Source organism: Acipenser ruthenus, chromosome 20 (genome assembly GCF_902713425.1).
Source record: "Acipenser ruthenus chromosome 20, fAciRut3.2 maternal haplotype, whole genome shotgun sequence".
In the NCBI taxonomy this organism is placed as follows: Eukaryota; Metazoa; Chordata; class Actinopteri; order Acipenseriformes; family Acipenseridae; genus Acipenser; species Acipenser ruthenus.
The window spans coordinates 30,430,761-30,447,319 of record NC_081208.1 but is presented as its reverse complement, the minus strand read 5'-3'; the positions used below and the strand labels follow the sequence as shown (position 1 = coordinate 30,447,319).

General features: G+C 40.4%; 1 protein-coding gene across 1 annotated transcript; it reads right to left on the bottom strand.

The window, feature by feature from the left end:
• Positions 1-2,354: 2,354 nt before the first annotated feature.
• Positions 2,355-15,497, bottom strand: LOC117425551 (galanin receptor type 1-like). Its single transcript, XM_034042544.3, has 3 exons — positions 14,658-15,497; positions 12,304-12,369; positions 2,355-4,081 (listed from the first exon to the last, which is right to left on the bottom strand). Exons 1-3 carry the CDS (start codon positions 15,381-15,383, stop codon positions 3,764-3,766), a joined length of 1,110 nt encoding a protein of 369 aa, XP_033898435.1. The 5' UTR covers positions 15,384-15,497; the 3' UTR covers positions 2,355-3,763.
• Positions 15,498-16,559: the final 1,062 nt, after the last annotated feature.

Sequence of the window (16,559 nt, the reverse complement as noted above, 5' to 3'; positions counted from 1 at the left end):
GTTTTGGTTTGAAAAACTAGAATAAGCTTCAACTACAAAACACATTAAAAAGTAACCACAGACCTCGGAGTATAGGAACTATAACTCAAAATAGCAAACTAATCTAACCTAATAATATCTATATCTGTCCCCATTTGAAGCTATTGATAAGTTACCTTAGCGTATTGGTGTGTATAGTGCTGAAAGAGTCTTTGAAATCAGTCATGAATATGAATTACTCAGGGATTGTAATGTGGCTTTGGTGATAGGAGGGGTACATTTTGTACAAGGCTCAAGAAAGCACAAACTGCTGAACTGGTAGCAGGTGTTCACAGCTTAGTCCAGTCGGGTGAACATCTGGTCACAAACAGGGAAATCTGTTGTTCAGCCAATCCACTCTATAAACAAAGCCTAAAAAGTAGACAAAAAACCAATGGGATTTCACCATTGTGAAATTCTTACAAAATACATTTTGTTAAGTTTTACACATTATTTATATGGAGTTCTGATTTTTAAGTCTCTGCATGGACTTGCTCCTCCACCATTAAAAGAATGAATTACACTCTGTTCTGAATTTAGCAACAGAATCACCAGAGCAGCCATCAATGGTAATTGTAAACTGCATTCTCAATTAAAGGTGTAATATTCTGGAATTCATTAACAGATGATATGAAACATTTTCATGAACGTCGGGATTTTGCTTACAAACTTAAAATATGGTTAAAATCAAAACAAACATGCATTCATTGATTGGGAGGGTTGTATTGTTGTATATTCAATTGATTGTTGATTTGCTGATCGTTGTTCTCACCTGCCCAGGGACTACCAAGGAAAATTAGCTTTTAGGTACATTTGGGTACAATGCATCATGACATGTTCGTTTATGTTAAAAATTGTACAATGTCCCTGTCAAATAAATAGAATAAAAAAATAAACTGGCGCAGCTTCGATGCCCTCAGTGTTAGCCTCTCTGTCTTTCTGATTCTTCCAGGCAGTCTTGTGTGGTGGAAGTAAACTATAATTGATTATTAATGGAGTAAACAACTGCCTTCATAGCCAGTGGAGTCTCTCAGCCTGGCTGTTGTTCAGAAGAGTCAGGGGAGCATGTGTACCGCAGCTAAAGTCAAAATAAAGGGTAATGCATTGAAAAGGCAATGTGCATTGCAGCATGTCGCCACTTTGGACCGAAATAGTTTTTTATTGCATGGTTACAGCAAACAAAGGCTGATTGATAGTACCAGTAAAGTAATTGTTCCATTGCACTCTTACAATTTAATTAAATTGCAGTCATGAGGTGATTTAAAGGAAATGTGATTTATTTCGCTGTTCTGGAGGAGGTTGAGAACCCCATTATTTACTACAGGCCATGATAGCTGTTGCTGTTACTCCTAACCTCAGCTGAGTAGAGAGCATTCACAGCAGGCCTGTGTAAGAAGGACTAATCCACAAATGTATTTTGGCTGGTTTTCACAGAGCCTGATTAGCTACCTGTTGCCTACTGCACTAATCTATTCACACTGTCATTAGATCCTACCAACCTCAGTACTGTAACTGTTAAATTTCAGACATGATGTTCCAAGTTTTAAAGTACTGTAAGCCACTAATATGAACAATTTGCATGAACTCTAAATGAATTTTTATGTATGCAGGACACGTCTGTTATCTCCCTCCCTCTTTTTCAGGTCAGTTTTGATGTTTCTCTAAGTGCATGTACAATAAAAGTAATGGGACAGGTTCTGGCAACACAAGAAGATGAATCCATCTCCGCTCAGTCAGAGGGATTTCCTTTGATGGGCTTGCACACCCTCTGAGGCCCTGATCTGAACGGGGGAGCCCTGTAGCATGCTGGGAGGACAGGTCTGCATTCACACACCCCCTCCCCCCCACCACACACACACACACACACACACAAGGAGGCAGTGATTGGGAATGGCTGGCTGTGGCTGCTGCTGACGAGACAGATCAAGTGTGATGTTCGCTGCTGTTCACATCCCAGCGTTCATTTTCATTCTGTGTGTTACCACTGTCTGTCTGGTGGCCGGGTCTTCAGCTGTGGAAAGCCAGGCTTTTTAGCATCTGGTAGCATTTGATACAGTCAGTTACCCTGCTTCACTCCCAAACGCTCTTGGCTCAAGCCGCCCCCCATAACATTATGAAGGTATCCTGGCTGAGGATCCACACCCAGTGAATCCATGGAAGTGTGACATTGTGTACTTCATACAATCGTTTTGGTACACACTGTTAGTGCTTTGGAAAGTAATAATAGTTCATAGTTCAATACAACCCCAAGCACCTATCAGATTCTTTGGGGGAGGGGGTTATATTATTAGATCATAGAGAACAGCAATATATATATATATATTAGTTCAATTTTTATTGTTTATTACAAAATCACTTAAAATATTGCGATACAAACATTTACACTTCAAGATGCAGACTGAGCGATACAATTTAATAGGAAAAACAAAGCATAACAGACCTGTGGTAATACAGTAGGTGTGCTTTTTAATGGCATGGTAAACGAGAATTATAGCACTAAAACATTGCCATGCAGCTCTGTGAACACCCATAGACTACAATACAAAGCCAACAAAGGGTTCATGGTTTTAAGCACTAAGGGTCCTGGACATTGTAATTAGAAAGTTGCATTTCAATGGCACTGCACACTAGAAATGCACAAATCTTTGTTGGGTTTGCTACATAAAGACAAAAAAGACAATCTGCCTTGAGCCTTTCACATAGCCAACCTCCAAGGACAGCAGCCTGGTTTTTCTCTATCAGTATGTCAGATCTGTTCTGAGGGATGTGTGTCTCACTCAACACACTAATTCCATCTTCACTGTTCTGTTCTGGCAATGGAACAAAAAACAAATTGGATGAGTGCTGCAGGTTTTTTTCCTCTCTCTGTGGATTGTTATATATATATTTTTTTTCAGATTTTACCACCAGTGTGTCAAATCTGTCGACCACACACAGGCATCTGCAAAAATAATAGGCATAATTGAATATGATCTGGAGCATGTTATGATGAAGCAATTACTATTGTACTGAACGTTCTCCATGTACACTCAAGCTTGTTCACTATGCCTAGAATCGGTGCTATTTACCAAACTTTTTCTCTTATAAAGTTTACCGTGGTATGCCTAGCAGATGGGCTACCAGTGTGTGCGGGTGGGTTGTACCCCTGCAATAGCATGGGTGTGTCAAATTCTGACGATGTTACCACAGTTGTACAATGCTCCTCCTTTATAAGGAGGTCCTTTATACCTCAAAACCAGTTTTAAAGTGGCTTGGCTATGGCTTTGTCCATTTGAACCATAATGTCATTCCACTGGCAACTTTCATTCTTGCTATAAGGCGGAACACAAATAAAAAGGTCATGCAACTACGGCTCCTGACTACAGGGGGAGCACTGTACCATTCTTCCAATTGCAGGCTGTTGTAGCTGCGTTTGTGTTTCCGTTGCCTCTTAGTCTGGCACAGATAAGAACGGCTGGAACGAAGGAATACAGTCTAGCGGGTTGAGTTCAAAAATCAAAACCAGAAGGCAAGACGTCTTGTTTTTCCACATCCTATGGCTTAATGTCTGAACCCTGGGAGCTGACACAGTCATGTTGCCTGTCTGCAGTCTCGTCCAACGTGCTCACACGCAGGCCCTCAAAGAGTAAAAAGAGAGCAGTGCTATCCGTGCTCTCCTTAATAAATACATTCGTAAGAAAAGTTCACTTTCAAGGACTTTCGTTGAGTCTATTTACAGTCTGCTGGTTTTGTTTTGTATTTTGGTTTAAACATTGGTTGTGGAGTGCGTGGCGGAGAAGTTCTCCATTCGGATCCTCACCACTTTCTCCTCGGGCGGTGGGGGAAAGAGGAACTTGCAGGTGAAGACCTGCTGACAGGCCTTGCGGAAGTTCTCCGAGAGGAAGGCGTAGAGGATAGGGTTGATGCAGGAGTTGCCGTAGGCCAGGCAGTGGGAGATGATGCGGAAAGCGAAGGAGGCGTCGTTGAGGGGGAACGCCCCGAACTCGGCCCACATGGCGATGATGTGGTGTGGCATCCAGCAGATCAGGAACACGGCCACCACCAGCAGCACCGTCTGTGCGGTCTGGAGGAAAAGAAACAGAACACACGCTGAGTACAACACACAGGCTGCTGTGACGGGGAAGAACCTGCATATTAATAATCGTAATAATCCCATCTCTTAAGAAATCCAGGTGTGGAATGTGGTCAGGTTAAATTGATTAACTGATTGCCACTTTAACCTGGCCACACGTACAGGCTGGATACAGCTGCAGGAGAGCACAGCTGCCAGCGAAGGCTGCTCAATGCTCAAAGAGTTTGAAGGTTCTGCTATGAAGAGTTCAGGTTTTTTTTTGTTTAGAAGCCTTTGTATAGGCAACTTTTTTTTTTTAGCTTTTGCTAAATTATTTCTGGTAAATAAAACTGGCAAAAAGGGCTCAACCTTATGTGATTTCTGGCAAGGATTTCAATTAATAAGACATTTCAATGTCTTTTTTGTTCTGTTTACTAATTGTTATGCATGTCAATACAATTGCTCCAGGTGGTATATCTCATCAAAGGAGTTTTTGCTTACATAATTTAATGTAAATGAGGAAAATGAATGGACCCGCCGCTTTTCTTTGCTCAAAAAAATCTCCATGAATTTTAGCCAACCAGATTTCAAATACAGACACATTCACTACACTACAATGCAGTCACTTAACCTGCTTACATGTTCTGAGGTGTCTGAAGGTAAACCAGAAAGCGCCGATCCCCTTGCTTTTTATATACCACTCCTTCACTCCTGTGTGGCCAGCAGCACAGTTCTGCCGCTGCAATGGGTCTTCTAAAAGACTGAGAGGGGGTTTATGGAGTAAGAAAATGACATTTGAAATGTCACGTCTGTGAACTGAAGTGGAACCAACTAGCAACCCGTTAGATAGACGTTAGAGCAGCCATTTGTTTTTAAATTAAAAAAATGTGAATTCTGCCATTTCTGTGATTCAAAGACTACATGTATTACTCATATTGCCCTTGGCACTGTAATGAGAATTGGATTGTACACAGAGTACAACATTAATCCAAGCAAGGCATGTGCAAGCTCTGTGTACAGTGTGGTGTGCCTGCTGGGCAGACCCAAGCTGCTTTGGTTTTATTAGTTCATGACAGAGTTGTCTTTTCAATTGATTTAAACAACGGTGGAGGAAATAATGCAATTTTTGGGCCAAGGTTATGCAAATCAAGCACCTTAGAGTGCAGGACACAAACCTCTTTAGTAGTCCTATTCAATGACTGAAACAAAATTGGTGTTTAAAACCATCGATCTTTATATCAATTGAATGGACCCTGTGGCTTTAATCTATTAACCCTTTGTTTTCAAGAGGGACCCAGTAAAACAAAGTATAGCATAATAGGCAAGGTTCTTTTTGTGGGTTTTTTTTAGTTTTTTTTTTTTTAGACAAAAACCGCATGTATTTCAACAGAATCCCATTGATGTGCTGTTGAAACAAGCTGGTCTGTTTTTCCCTTTGCTTGTTTGCTTACGTTGTTCTTAGATAAACGGGGAATAAGAGAAACACGCTCAGCCTCTCAGTGTTTCAGGCTCTATTTTTATCTTCTGTTACCACACACACAATGACATGTTCTGCTGCTCTTAGTCTATTCCCAGGGCCACCATTGTCACTCACACTGTACAAGGCAGTAAGCTGTTTCATTGAATTCTCTATAGTACATTTAAACTGTAGCCTTAATCTACTAAAGTAAAGAGTAAGCAGAACCATTAAATAGGAAGGGAGAAGCGATTAAAATGACATGTGAAGTTGGGCGCTCTTTAATGCGTCTCCTGTTATTTGAAGCATTTAAACAGCTTGGATGTGCTTGGGTAAGGAGTCGATGCATTTCAAGTTGACGTGTGTTTTACTCGCTGTTTTTCATCTTTCATTGGTTTCAGTTTGTGAACCCTGGGATGTCGATAAAGTCGTGCTTAATACGGTGTTAGCAGTGCAGTGAGATCTGTATAGTTTTATTTTTTTTTTCTCAGATGAGTTATTGATCACAGCTATCCAGAGACTTACACATCCCAAACACAGATGTGAGCCAGCAAGCGATTTCTGTTTATCAAGTGTGAGCAGCTTGTATTCAGGATTGGAAGCCTCAGGGTAAAACATGACAGTCCTTCATTTATTATTATTTTATTTCTTAGCAGACGCCCTTATCCAGGGTGACTTATAAGATATCACGTTATTTGTACATACAATTACCCATTTATATAGTTGGGTTTTTACTGGAGCAACCTTGCTCAAGGGTACAGCAGCAATGTCCTCCACCTGGGATTGAACCCACAACCCTCCAGTCAAGAGTCCAGAGCCCTAACCACTACTCCACACTGCTGCTCCACACTGCTAAAAAATAATTGTGCTATGCTCTTTTTGTTGAAGGAGCCTTAAGGCATTGCTTCATTATTGAGGAAGATCCTTATCTGTCCATGCACTAAAGTACTTAGAATATTCAAGCAGCTTAGTGTTCTCCTCTTAGCCCATAGTGGACAGCATTCTGCATCATAAATTACCTTAAACTTGGGCACTGGCCACCTTTGCTTTAGTCTCTACAGATTTGATGAGCATGAAGACTGAATCGCTCCCTAAATCCTTCAGAGGCACTACAGAGGTTCAGTATGTACACTAAACATGAAGAACTTCAAAGTCCTATGGCACATTTTCTGAATAAGCCATAGAAACAAAACCCTGACCTAAACAATTCTGACTAAAGAGCATGTAATTACCTTTTTTTTTGTCTGTCCAAAAGACACTGAACGAGACAAGCGCAATAAAGAACTGTTGCCTGAAGACAAAACAAAATGCAATGCCAACTATTGTGTGCTCGGTATTGATTTATCGCTCAACCCCATTACCCAGTGATTGTGAAATGTCCAATTACTATGCAGTGTTACCACTAAACAAGTCGATCCTCCGAAGCTGCAGCTGTAAATGACTTACACGCATCTGTGGCTTAATACTGCACTGCCCTTCCTGAGTGATAGTTCTCAGCAGGCATGCTGACTGACAGAGTGCATATGTAACTGCACCTGAGAGACTGCACACTGCATACAATACAGGCTTGGCAATCAGTGACAGGAATAATATGGCAAGCCTGAAAGCTTTTCAGAGCAGAGCACTGAGATTAAAATGGGATCACCAAGTTTCTACCTTTGCAGAATAACAATGCTCCTGAAACTCACAGAAATATTGCGGGTATAACAGGGGCTGGGGCTGGGTGTAAACCGGTGACCCTGCGCAGCACAAGCGAGCATCTAAACCACAATGCAAAAGAGCCAGGCTCCTGGTGTCTGACGCTGGAAGCCCTTGACAATGAAGATGTCTGCAGAGGCTGGCATGACTGATACTTTGCAGAAACAGTGGGCACATCTGCAAAATAACAAGCTGACCTTCTGGAGGTCTCCTGTGCCAAACCAATCTGTCTTTTCACTTTAACTTTTGTACTGAATCTGCGATCTGAACTGGCAATTCCCATGGTTGTTGTCATCATCGTCATACTGAGGTCTTCCGATGGGAATCCCCTCATCCAGATCCTTCCCTTGAAATCCAGATCCACTCCACTCAGAACATTCAGAGCACATTCTGTACAAATCCCACCGGACAATTCCTTTGAGACCATGTGTGCAAACTACTGCATTGAAGCACTGCCAGCAATCATTGCAGCTTTTTCTTTATCTTTCTTTACAGGCTTTAGTCCTGATATTCCCTTTCTTGTACACATCTGCTTTTACAGTACCAACCTCTCATCTATGAGATCTGTATATTAAGGTGTTCTTTACGTGGTGTTCAGGAGGTCTGCAAAGTGAAGGCATGTTTCATTGTCTATTTTAGGGGGACAATGTGTTTTCAAAGGGTTAGTGTAGTATGGTAGGAGAACGTGTGCAGATACTATACTACTATAGTTAGGGAGGAAGGACATGGATGGAGGCCAGTCCATTTGCATTACAAAGCCTTGTAATCAGATCAGAACACAATAAATACATATTAAATTATACCACTCGACTAACTCTTTAGCAACTGATGAATACGTTTTCATGATAATGTTTTGATGAGAGACAATCCGTTCAGTCTCATTTCCATTTTTTGTAAAACCTTTTTTTCTGCTTTTACTGTTCCACAGGCTCTCAAAAGTAAATTTACATTTGAATGTAAACATCGTGAAAAATGCAAAATGGCAGCGGCCAATGCAATATCGTGTCTGTATCATTTCTTATATTATGTTAGTTCAGGATACTTAATCTTTTTAACATCCTCTTTTTGCCAAAGAGCTTCTAGATAACCAGAGGGGCTTTTTGCAAAGTAGCTTTCACCAATCTACAAAACATGCTAGTCTGTCAGTTGCTGTACTGTTTGGCTCTCTGTGTAAAGCATTGGGATGGGGTGCACTATTAAATGTTAGTCCATAATCTTGCAAGACAGCCCAGTCACGAAATTAACCAGGCTAAATAAAATCACAATGATGCATACTTCATTTTTTGGTTGGATAATCTGCCATTAGGAACGCCTCTGTGTTATGATTTTTGGATATTTGCTGTAGAAGACCTTTTGTAAGCATATTGCTAACTGCAGTATGCCGTTTCAGCTCCCCGAGTGCTTTTGAGCTTCACAGTAGCCATTACTGCTCTTCCCACGCTGTGCCCACTCTGTGATGCATTCTCTCACTTGGCATCACCATACGCTGTGTTGGCGTTGGTGTTAGAAAAAAAATAATACAGTGCTTCAGAAATCTCATTAAAATGAAGACTGTTCCACTTGGTAGCATGCTTCTACCATCGCAATATAATACATTACGTGGGCCTTCAATACATTATGCACCCAGGAGAATAGTTTGTAATGCCTGAAACAACACTACCTTTCAGCTCTAGTCATCTGATTCAAGCCGTTTAATCTGGAAAGACACTTCATTTTACCTACATCGATCTCTCATCAACAACCCATACCATTCCCTCTGATGTTGAAGTTCTGTGAAACAGAACACATTGTTTTTATACACAGAACTGTTTTCTAACACTGTATTGAAATGATTAACCTATGAACTGCATCAGACATCTTTCTACATCCTTACCTCCAGGGGAAAAATAATACAAAGGGTTCATTTAGAGAAGAGACTTGACCTTTAAAGAAAAGAAAATAGACATCTTGTCACCTTTGAACAAGTGGCACGAGCTTTGAACGGATTCATATTGTGTCACTGCCTATTATATGACACTTTTCATGTAGGTTTAAGGCAGGAGAACGTGCACAGATGAATTGCAATTTATTTCCAAATGTCACCTCTTTTAAAACACATATTTCCAAATATTAAAACAAAAACAACAAATTCTCAACGAAAACCATTGTTTTTGTTTTGTGTTTTTGTGCGTTAAAAAATATGAATGCTAAAACTACATCTTTCAATATCTACAAGCCATAATACTAAAAACGCCATCTTAATTACAAAACAAGCACATGAAAAGCATTTTAATGGCTTCAAACATGAATGTGGCTCTGGAGGAACAGTCAGAGATATGAATGCTGAGTGTCATACGAATAATGACTTAATTAACCTTTCACCCAACCTTCAAAAACTACAAATGATTATGTCACTTCAAAAACTATTTTAAAATAACTAAAGAAAAGAAAAAGAAGATGGAGCAATTATGTCTATACTTTTCTATAATGACCTTGGGTCTATTGCAATTCTGATTCTTAAGATATTGTTTGGAGAGAAAAAAGAGATTGAAACAAAGTATCTGGCTCCAACAACTTTTAACACTGACTAGAGAAATAACTCCTTTCAAAAATACATTTCCAATTCTTTCATGTACTTGCTCCCTTGCTTTAACTTTCAAGAGCACAGTACCACTGTGTATTCATTCAGCCTACCGCCTTGCAATTGTATGTATCCTGCTTCAAGGTCAATTGCAACTGAATGCCCTGTAATAAAAACAAATCTAGTCCTAGACTTGATTTTGTGGTTTTTGTTGTTTGCTGTGGTATTGAGAGCCTCCAGGTCGTCATGGTAATACAAATCGGCTCTCAATTGACTCGTGTATGAATAAAGGTTTTGATCTGTTGATTGATACAGGAGGCTAGGGGTGTATAAGAATTTTTTGGTGATGATTGGTGCAAAATCAAGATACGTCCAGCCCATAAAAGTCCCCATTTTGTGGACGAGGTCCTTAAAAACAACATCACATGGAGATTTGAAATATGCCACTGCTGACAATATATCTGCAGTTAATCAATAGATTTATCATTTTCATATAACCTGAAAAAGAACTGAATTGAATTTGGTAATGAACTGTTATTTAGCAAGTACTGTTAATTACTTGAATAGGCTGCTTTACATAAAAGTGTATTGTTCTCCTACACAAAGAGGTTTAGTAAAGGATATGCCCACATCAGGCATCTCTCCTCTAACCCTAATCACAGGTTAGCACTGATTATCCGACCCTTCACTTCTACTGAATGAGATCTTTTTAAAAAAAATACAATCAAAGAGGGAAAGGTTAACGATACCCTTTAATGCAAATCAATTTTGAATGAAGGAGCAGCTTCACCTGAAAAGGGTGTTTTAGAGAATTTAAAATGTCTACGATGGCGAACTGGACAGCAGATATTGATTTTCTATTGAAATATATTTTCAGACGATGGTCGATGAAACTGTAAACGGCCTGGTCAAGTGTGTGTTGACTGTCTATGGGCTGTTTAGGTTCACAATTACACCTCTTCAGTCAAGGGTTCTGTGGTAGACAGTGCTTTTATTGCAGCAGGTTCATAGAATATAATGGTTTTGCATGCAATATGCAGGACTTTGGTGATCAATTAAAGAGATCTCAAAATCTACAGCTTGAGATCTATTAGTTCATGTTTCAATTATTATAGACTGCTCAGGATCTTTCAGCCAATCAGAGCACACGTTTCTGTATTGCATGACACATCTCGAGGGAGGGTTCAATGTATCAGGCTTCAATACTATTGGTAGGTGCCACTGATTGACGGTTGCTTGGCTTTTGGTGATGGTTACAAGGATTTTCCTGTCAATCAAATGATAACATCTGCAAGCGTATTTAGAGTTGCCTGCCTAAAACTCTGCACAGCTTTACAGGTGCTGGCTCAACGCTCCAAGTAGCGCACTGCAGTAATTGACCTTTCATCCAATGCCTACAAGTGCAATGCAGGCCTGCTGTATTTGGACTGATAAAAGATCTTAAGAATCTCAACCCCAATGAACCTCAACTGCTGTACAAAGTATGCACAGGATTGGTGCAGTGTTATTCTTTTGCATACATTAATTACAATTCCATATTAGAGTGCATATCTTCAAGTACTGTACAGTGGAATGGAGTAATTCAATTGATTTGCTTCAAAGCCTAACACTTTTTGGGATCAAGTACCTTCCTCCCCTGTTGGAGAGCACTCCTGTACAGAGTTCAGACATGCACCAGGTGTTAGGGGACAGTACACAGGGCTTGCTTTCATTATAATGCAAACCTGCATTAGCATGGAAAGAATCTTATCCCTTGAGTGACATCCTGTTAAGGGAGAGTGAGTGTTTTTTTTTCCATCAATACCAGACAAGCACCAGACCTTCATACTTCACTAATCGCAGTGTTTAAAGGGTTCACAGCTTCAAGTACCATTATTTATTTTATTCACCTTTCCTGTACCTTCGTAAGAGTAATTTTGACTACAGTTGCTAGCCACTGTATCCTGTTAATTTCTTTGGGATCAGGAAGCACTAAAAGGAGCCGACAACTAGGATTCTACAGGCACAGATAGTGCCGGGTGGGTTCCGATACAGAGAAAGATGATTCAAACAGCTCAAGAGTGATTGTTAACTTCAAAAAAGGCAAGGAAATGTGAAAAAATGAGTGAAATGCCATTCAAAATTAATTACCCTGCAATACAAAGGCTTTTTTAAACTAGTTCTATTGTGAGACAGCACCTTCTTACAATACAATAATGCTCATTGGCATCACAGAATATACTGATTTCAATTTTTGGTTTTTAAAAAGATGGCATCGTCTGTGCTGAGTACACAGAGGATCGGCGGTCACAGGAAAGTCTCGAACAAAACGAGTGCCCGTTTCATCTGGTGACATTGAAGAAAACGAGTGCCCGTTTCATCTGGTGACATTGAAAAAACAAGTGCCCGTTTCATCTGGTGACATTGAAGAAAACGAGTGCCCGTTTCATCTGGTGACATTGAAGAAAACAAGTGCCCGTTTCATCTGGTGACATTGAAGAAAACGAGTGCCCGTTTCATCTGGTGACATTGAAAACTTACCTTTCTCTTAGATCTCTTTGATTTCCTGGACATATTTTTCACTTTTTTATGAAGGTGATACAAAACCTACAAGAAAAAAAAAACACAAATTAAAGCACATGACTGGTGGTATTTCAGTTATTTACTGTTCGACTTAACCAACATCAGAAAATGCTTGCATAAGCATGCACAAGTCAACCAATGAAAGTTAATGTCACAGCAACAGGCAGCTTTTATAAAATGTGTTTCGTTTTCCACTGCCAGCATCGTAAAGGTCTTTTGCATCTGGGACATGTCAGATTTGCCAAACCCTACACAGAACAGCTACCTGCCCTGCTGAGGAGCACAAATACATCTCACAAGCACCTTGAATTCTTTTCCTAAGCCTTGTTACCCAAAGGGCCCAATTGCAATGGTGTCTAGGCTACAGAGGTGCAAGTTGTATCTGTTGTATAAGGGTTAAATCATTAGAAAACGGGTGTATGATTCAAAGAAAGCATACGTTAACTTTTTGTCAGGTGATGGGGTGCACCTGCCTCCTTCTCAGCCTTGATATTAATGGCCGCTGCATTTGATATGAGTCTCCAGCCGTCAGCTCCCTACTGTATGAACGTCATTCGCTTATCTTTCCAGCTCAGTACGACTGCTCCAGCGCTGAAACATGCATCAAATCCGTTAAAGCAGGGGTGTTCAATCACGGTCTTGGAGGGCCATTCCACTTCAGGTTTAGCAGATAAAATTATATAATTAACTACTTTAGTGTCTGGATGGAGGTTTAATTGGATCAATTAAACAATTTAGAACAGGGTTGGAACAAAGACCAGGACTGGAACTTTGGCCACCCCTGAGTTAAAGTCATGTTATGAAGGAAAGTAGATAGAAAGCAATGCACAAACATATTTCCTGGACACTGATCCTTCAAAAAGAAGAGCGGAACTGCAAACAGGATTTTAGATTTAAGAGCCTTAAATGTAATTTAACAAATAAACACATAAATAAATAAATAAATAAATAAATAAATAATGTATTTAAACTGTGCATTTCAGGCAGAGTGTCAAACTCCAGTCCGCAGTTTTGCTTTGTAATATAAAAAAGTTCCCTTGGGTTATTAAGTGCAGATATCCCTGCTGTAAATATTTGATTAAAATAAAAGACACATTTCCTCAGACAGCCATTTATAACAGCACTAATAGCACTTGTTTGTTCAGAGGGTATATCCGCATCCATTTTCTGGGGCAGTAAAAGCAGAGCAGTAGTGCCCTGGTGCTTCACAGCACAAGCTTCAGTACTGCAGCAGACAGAGCAAATGTTGCCTAATCTCCAGCATCCCACAAGGGACTTAAGTACAGTTTTTGACCTGGCTAAAGCAGTGACATCATTTCCACACTGAGACATTGATAACGGTGCTTTACGTTTTGTTTAGCATTACTTGAATACACTGTCTGTATATACCCTTCCCCTGTCAGTTCTGACTATTCCAGTATTTTCAGTGTCTTAAATACTTTAAATATAAGTTAATTCATGTATTAATTATGTGATCTTATTTCAGGAGCATTAAATTGTCTGAACCTAATCACTTCAGATGAGACGTAAAGCCGAGGTACTATTGTAAGTGACTCTGCAACAGCAGGTGTGCTGCACAGTTCACCGTAGTCGCTTTGGATCAAATCGTCAGCTAAATGACTAATTAAAAATTATAACAATGTTTAGGTGAGACGCTACATGTGCATTAATTGCCTTGAATATTTATTGAAATTGTGATGGATGGTTCACTGATGATAGCCACGGTTGTGACTGAAACGTCGCCACCTGTATGCGCTTTGCGCTTTAACTGCTCTTGCACCTTCACAAGGAACATTGAAAGCAAAAATGAATAAATAAATAAATAAAATAACTAGCGTTTTTGCATTAATGCCTTATTTCATTTTTCTCTCCTCCAGAACGAGTTTATTTCTACATGCTTTCAGCCTGGGATAGCAGGAATATGTTTTGAAATTGAATACAAAATGCTTAGATACTTTAATTATTATTATTATTATTATTATTATTATTATTATTATTATTATTTTCTTGTTTTTAATTGTATTGTTGTTTGCCATCCTATTGAGGATATGTGTATATATATATATATATATATATATATATATATATATAGGGTAAGGTTATTTTACAGTTAGTAGGTACTGTACTAATCAAAAATACACTATCAAATACAGTTATGCTCTTATTCTAAAATAATCTTTTTCATGTTACCTCATCTTGTAAGCCTTTCCACAAATTGAATTTTAAAAATAAATAATATAAATGACAGGAGTACTGCATTATTAGCCATGGAATAGTCTGTTTGTTCGTGTCTTCACAAAGGAACATCTTACCTTGGCATAGCACCACGTTATTAACACCAAAGGCAGCAGGTATCCGATTATCAAGATGGTCACTTTGTAGGCTTGTTTGGTTGTCGTGTCAGCCCATTCCTCCCAGCAGAACGAGCTGTTGGGGGCTTCTCGGTGGCTAGTAAGAGTCTGGTGTTGGGCGACTGGGATGGCGAATACAAACGACAGCACCCAGATAGTGGTGACCCCAATAAAGGCGTTCTTCTTGTTGCGGATGCAGGGGGACCTCTTGGAATGCACCACAGCGATGTACCTGTCAATGGACATGGCGACCAGGGTGAAGATGCTCACCAGCATGCTCACCATCACAAAGTAATGCACGAACTTGCAGAAGAAAGCCCCAAATACCCACTCCGGCAAGGAATAAATCGTGGCTTGGAACGGGACGCAGAAGAGCAGAAAGGACAAGTCCGCTATACTCAAATTGACGATAAAAATGTTGGTTATGCTCCTCGACCTCCTGGACTTGATTCTTCCAATGACTATCATGACCAAAGTGTTCCCAATGATGCCCAGCAGAAATATGAATCCAAAAATCACGGGCACAATGATCACCTCGGGGCCCCCTTCCTTTTCGTTTCCCAGGTCCACCCCTGTACTGTCATTACAGACGTAGCTGTCATTTCTGAAAAATACCCTGCCTTCGTCCATTGCTGCTGTTGGAATGTGGGGACACCAGAGAAAGCTTACCAGAAAGCAGGGAGACATTCCACGTGGGTGCGCTTCCCGAAGCAACAGGTCAATCTGTGTTCCATTGCAGGGCTTGTGTCCCCTGCGCTTCTACCTGGCTAGCTCTGAGAATTGTGCATCAGGTCTGTTCTAAGTTGGAGAGGCAAGTGCGCGCTGAGCACTGAGCGTCAGCCAACAACGGAGCCTTTCACAGCTTAATAATCTGTTTGCCTTAAAGGGGCAGTACCGTTACCTGAAGCAATAACACAGCACCTCAGACACAACGCACGGGGACTTTTACACATTATGAAATAAGGTGCTATATTCTGTTTTGCTTCTTTTGCATAACATTTTGTCAAACACAATACACCATTCACTCCTGGATCATCATAAACTGTTCATAACAGAAATATCAGCTATTTATCCATCCTACCTTGCCTACCCGACTGCAAAGAGCAGCCAGAACGTTTTGAGCTTCAATAACTTGACATTGGTATGAACAGAGGCCACTCACATTTGTATATTGTACAGTATTGTGAAAATGCAGAGGTAGACCCAACAGTGTTCCAGTATAATCTGTTTCTATGTACAGCATTGAACAGATCTGCCTTTTTTACACTAAGTGTGTTAAATGTAGGTCCATCTGACCAGCCCTGCATTTTAGTGTTTATAACAGGTGCTGGTTTGACAGTATAGGGAACTGGATTTATCTGTATTTGTCCTCCGCAGTGTAGGCAAAGCACATGCAGTGGCAATGTGAGCTCCCTTAAATCCCCTTGCTACCATGTTTCACACCTTCTTCTTAGGGAGTGAGGGAGCAGTTCAGTCACCATGCCTCAAGCCTGCCCTGAACCGGAGGGATAACCCTTTCTGAGGGGGTGAGGGAGCAGTTCAGTCTCCTCGCCTCAAGCCTGCCCTGAACTGGAGGGATAACCCTTTCTCATAGGGGGTGAGGGAGCAGTTCAGTCTCCATGCCTCAAGCCTGCCCTGACCTGGAATGAAAGGAGCACCTTTGTGTTAGTGAGGGAGGGAGCAGTCCAATCTCCATGCCCATCAACACAGCTTGCCAATTGTTGACCATTTTACAATAATTGGAGACTAGACCAAACAAGACAGGCTAGAGCCTTCATGCACTATACCACCCTATACCGCATTTATGTTTATATTTTTCAGGATTTAGAAAGGGAAAAGATTTAATTGTTTTTCTGAAAGTGT

Coding starts and splice junctions, on each gene's coding strand:
- LOC117425551 (XM_034042544.3), bottom strand. CDS start 15,383: ATGTCTCCCTGCTTTCTGGTAAGCTTTCTCTGGTGTCCCCACATTCCA. Junction 12,370..14,657: donor TAACGTGGTGCTATGCCAAG/GTAAGATGTTCC, acceptor TTTTTCTTGTAG/GTTTTGTATCACCTTCATAA. Junction 4,082..12,303: donor CAAAGAGATCTAAGAGAAAG/GTAAGTTTTCAA, acceptor CTTTTCCTCCAG/ACCGCACAGACGGTGCTGCT.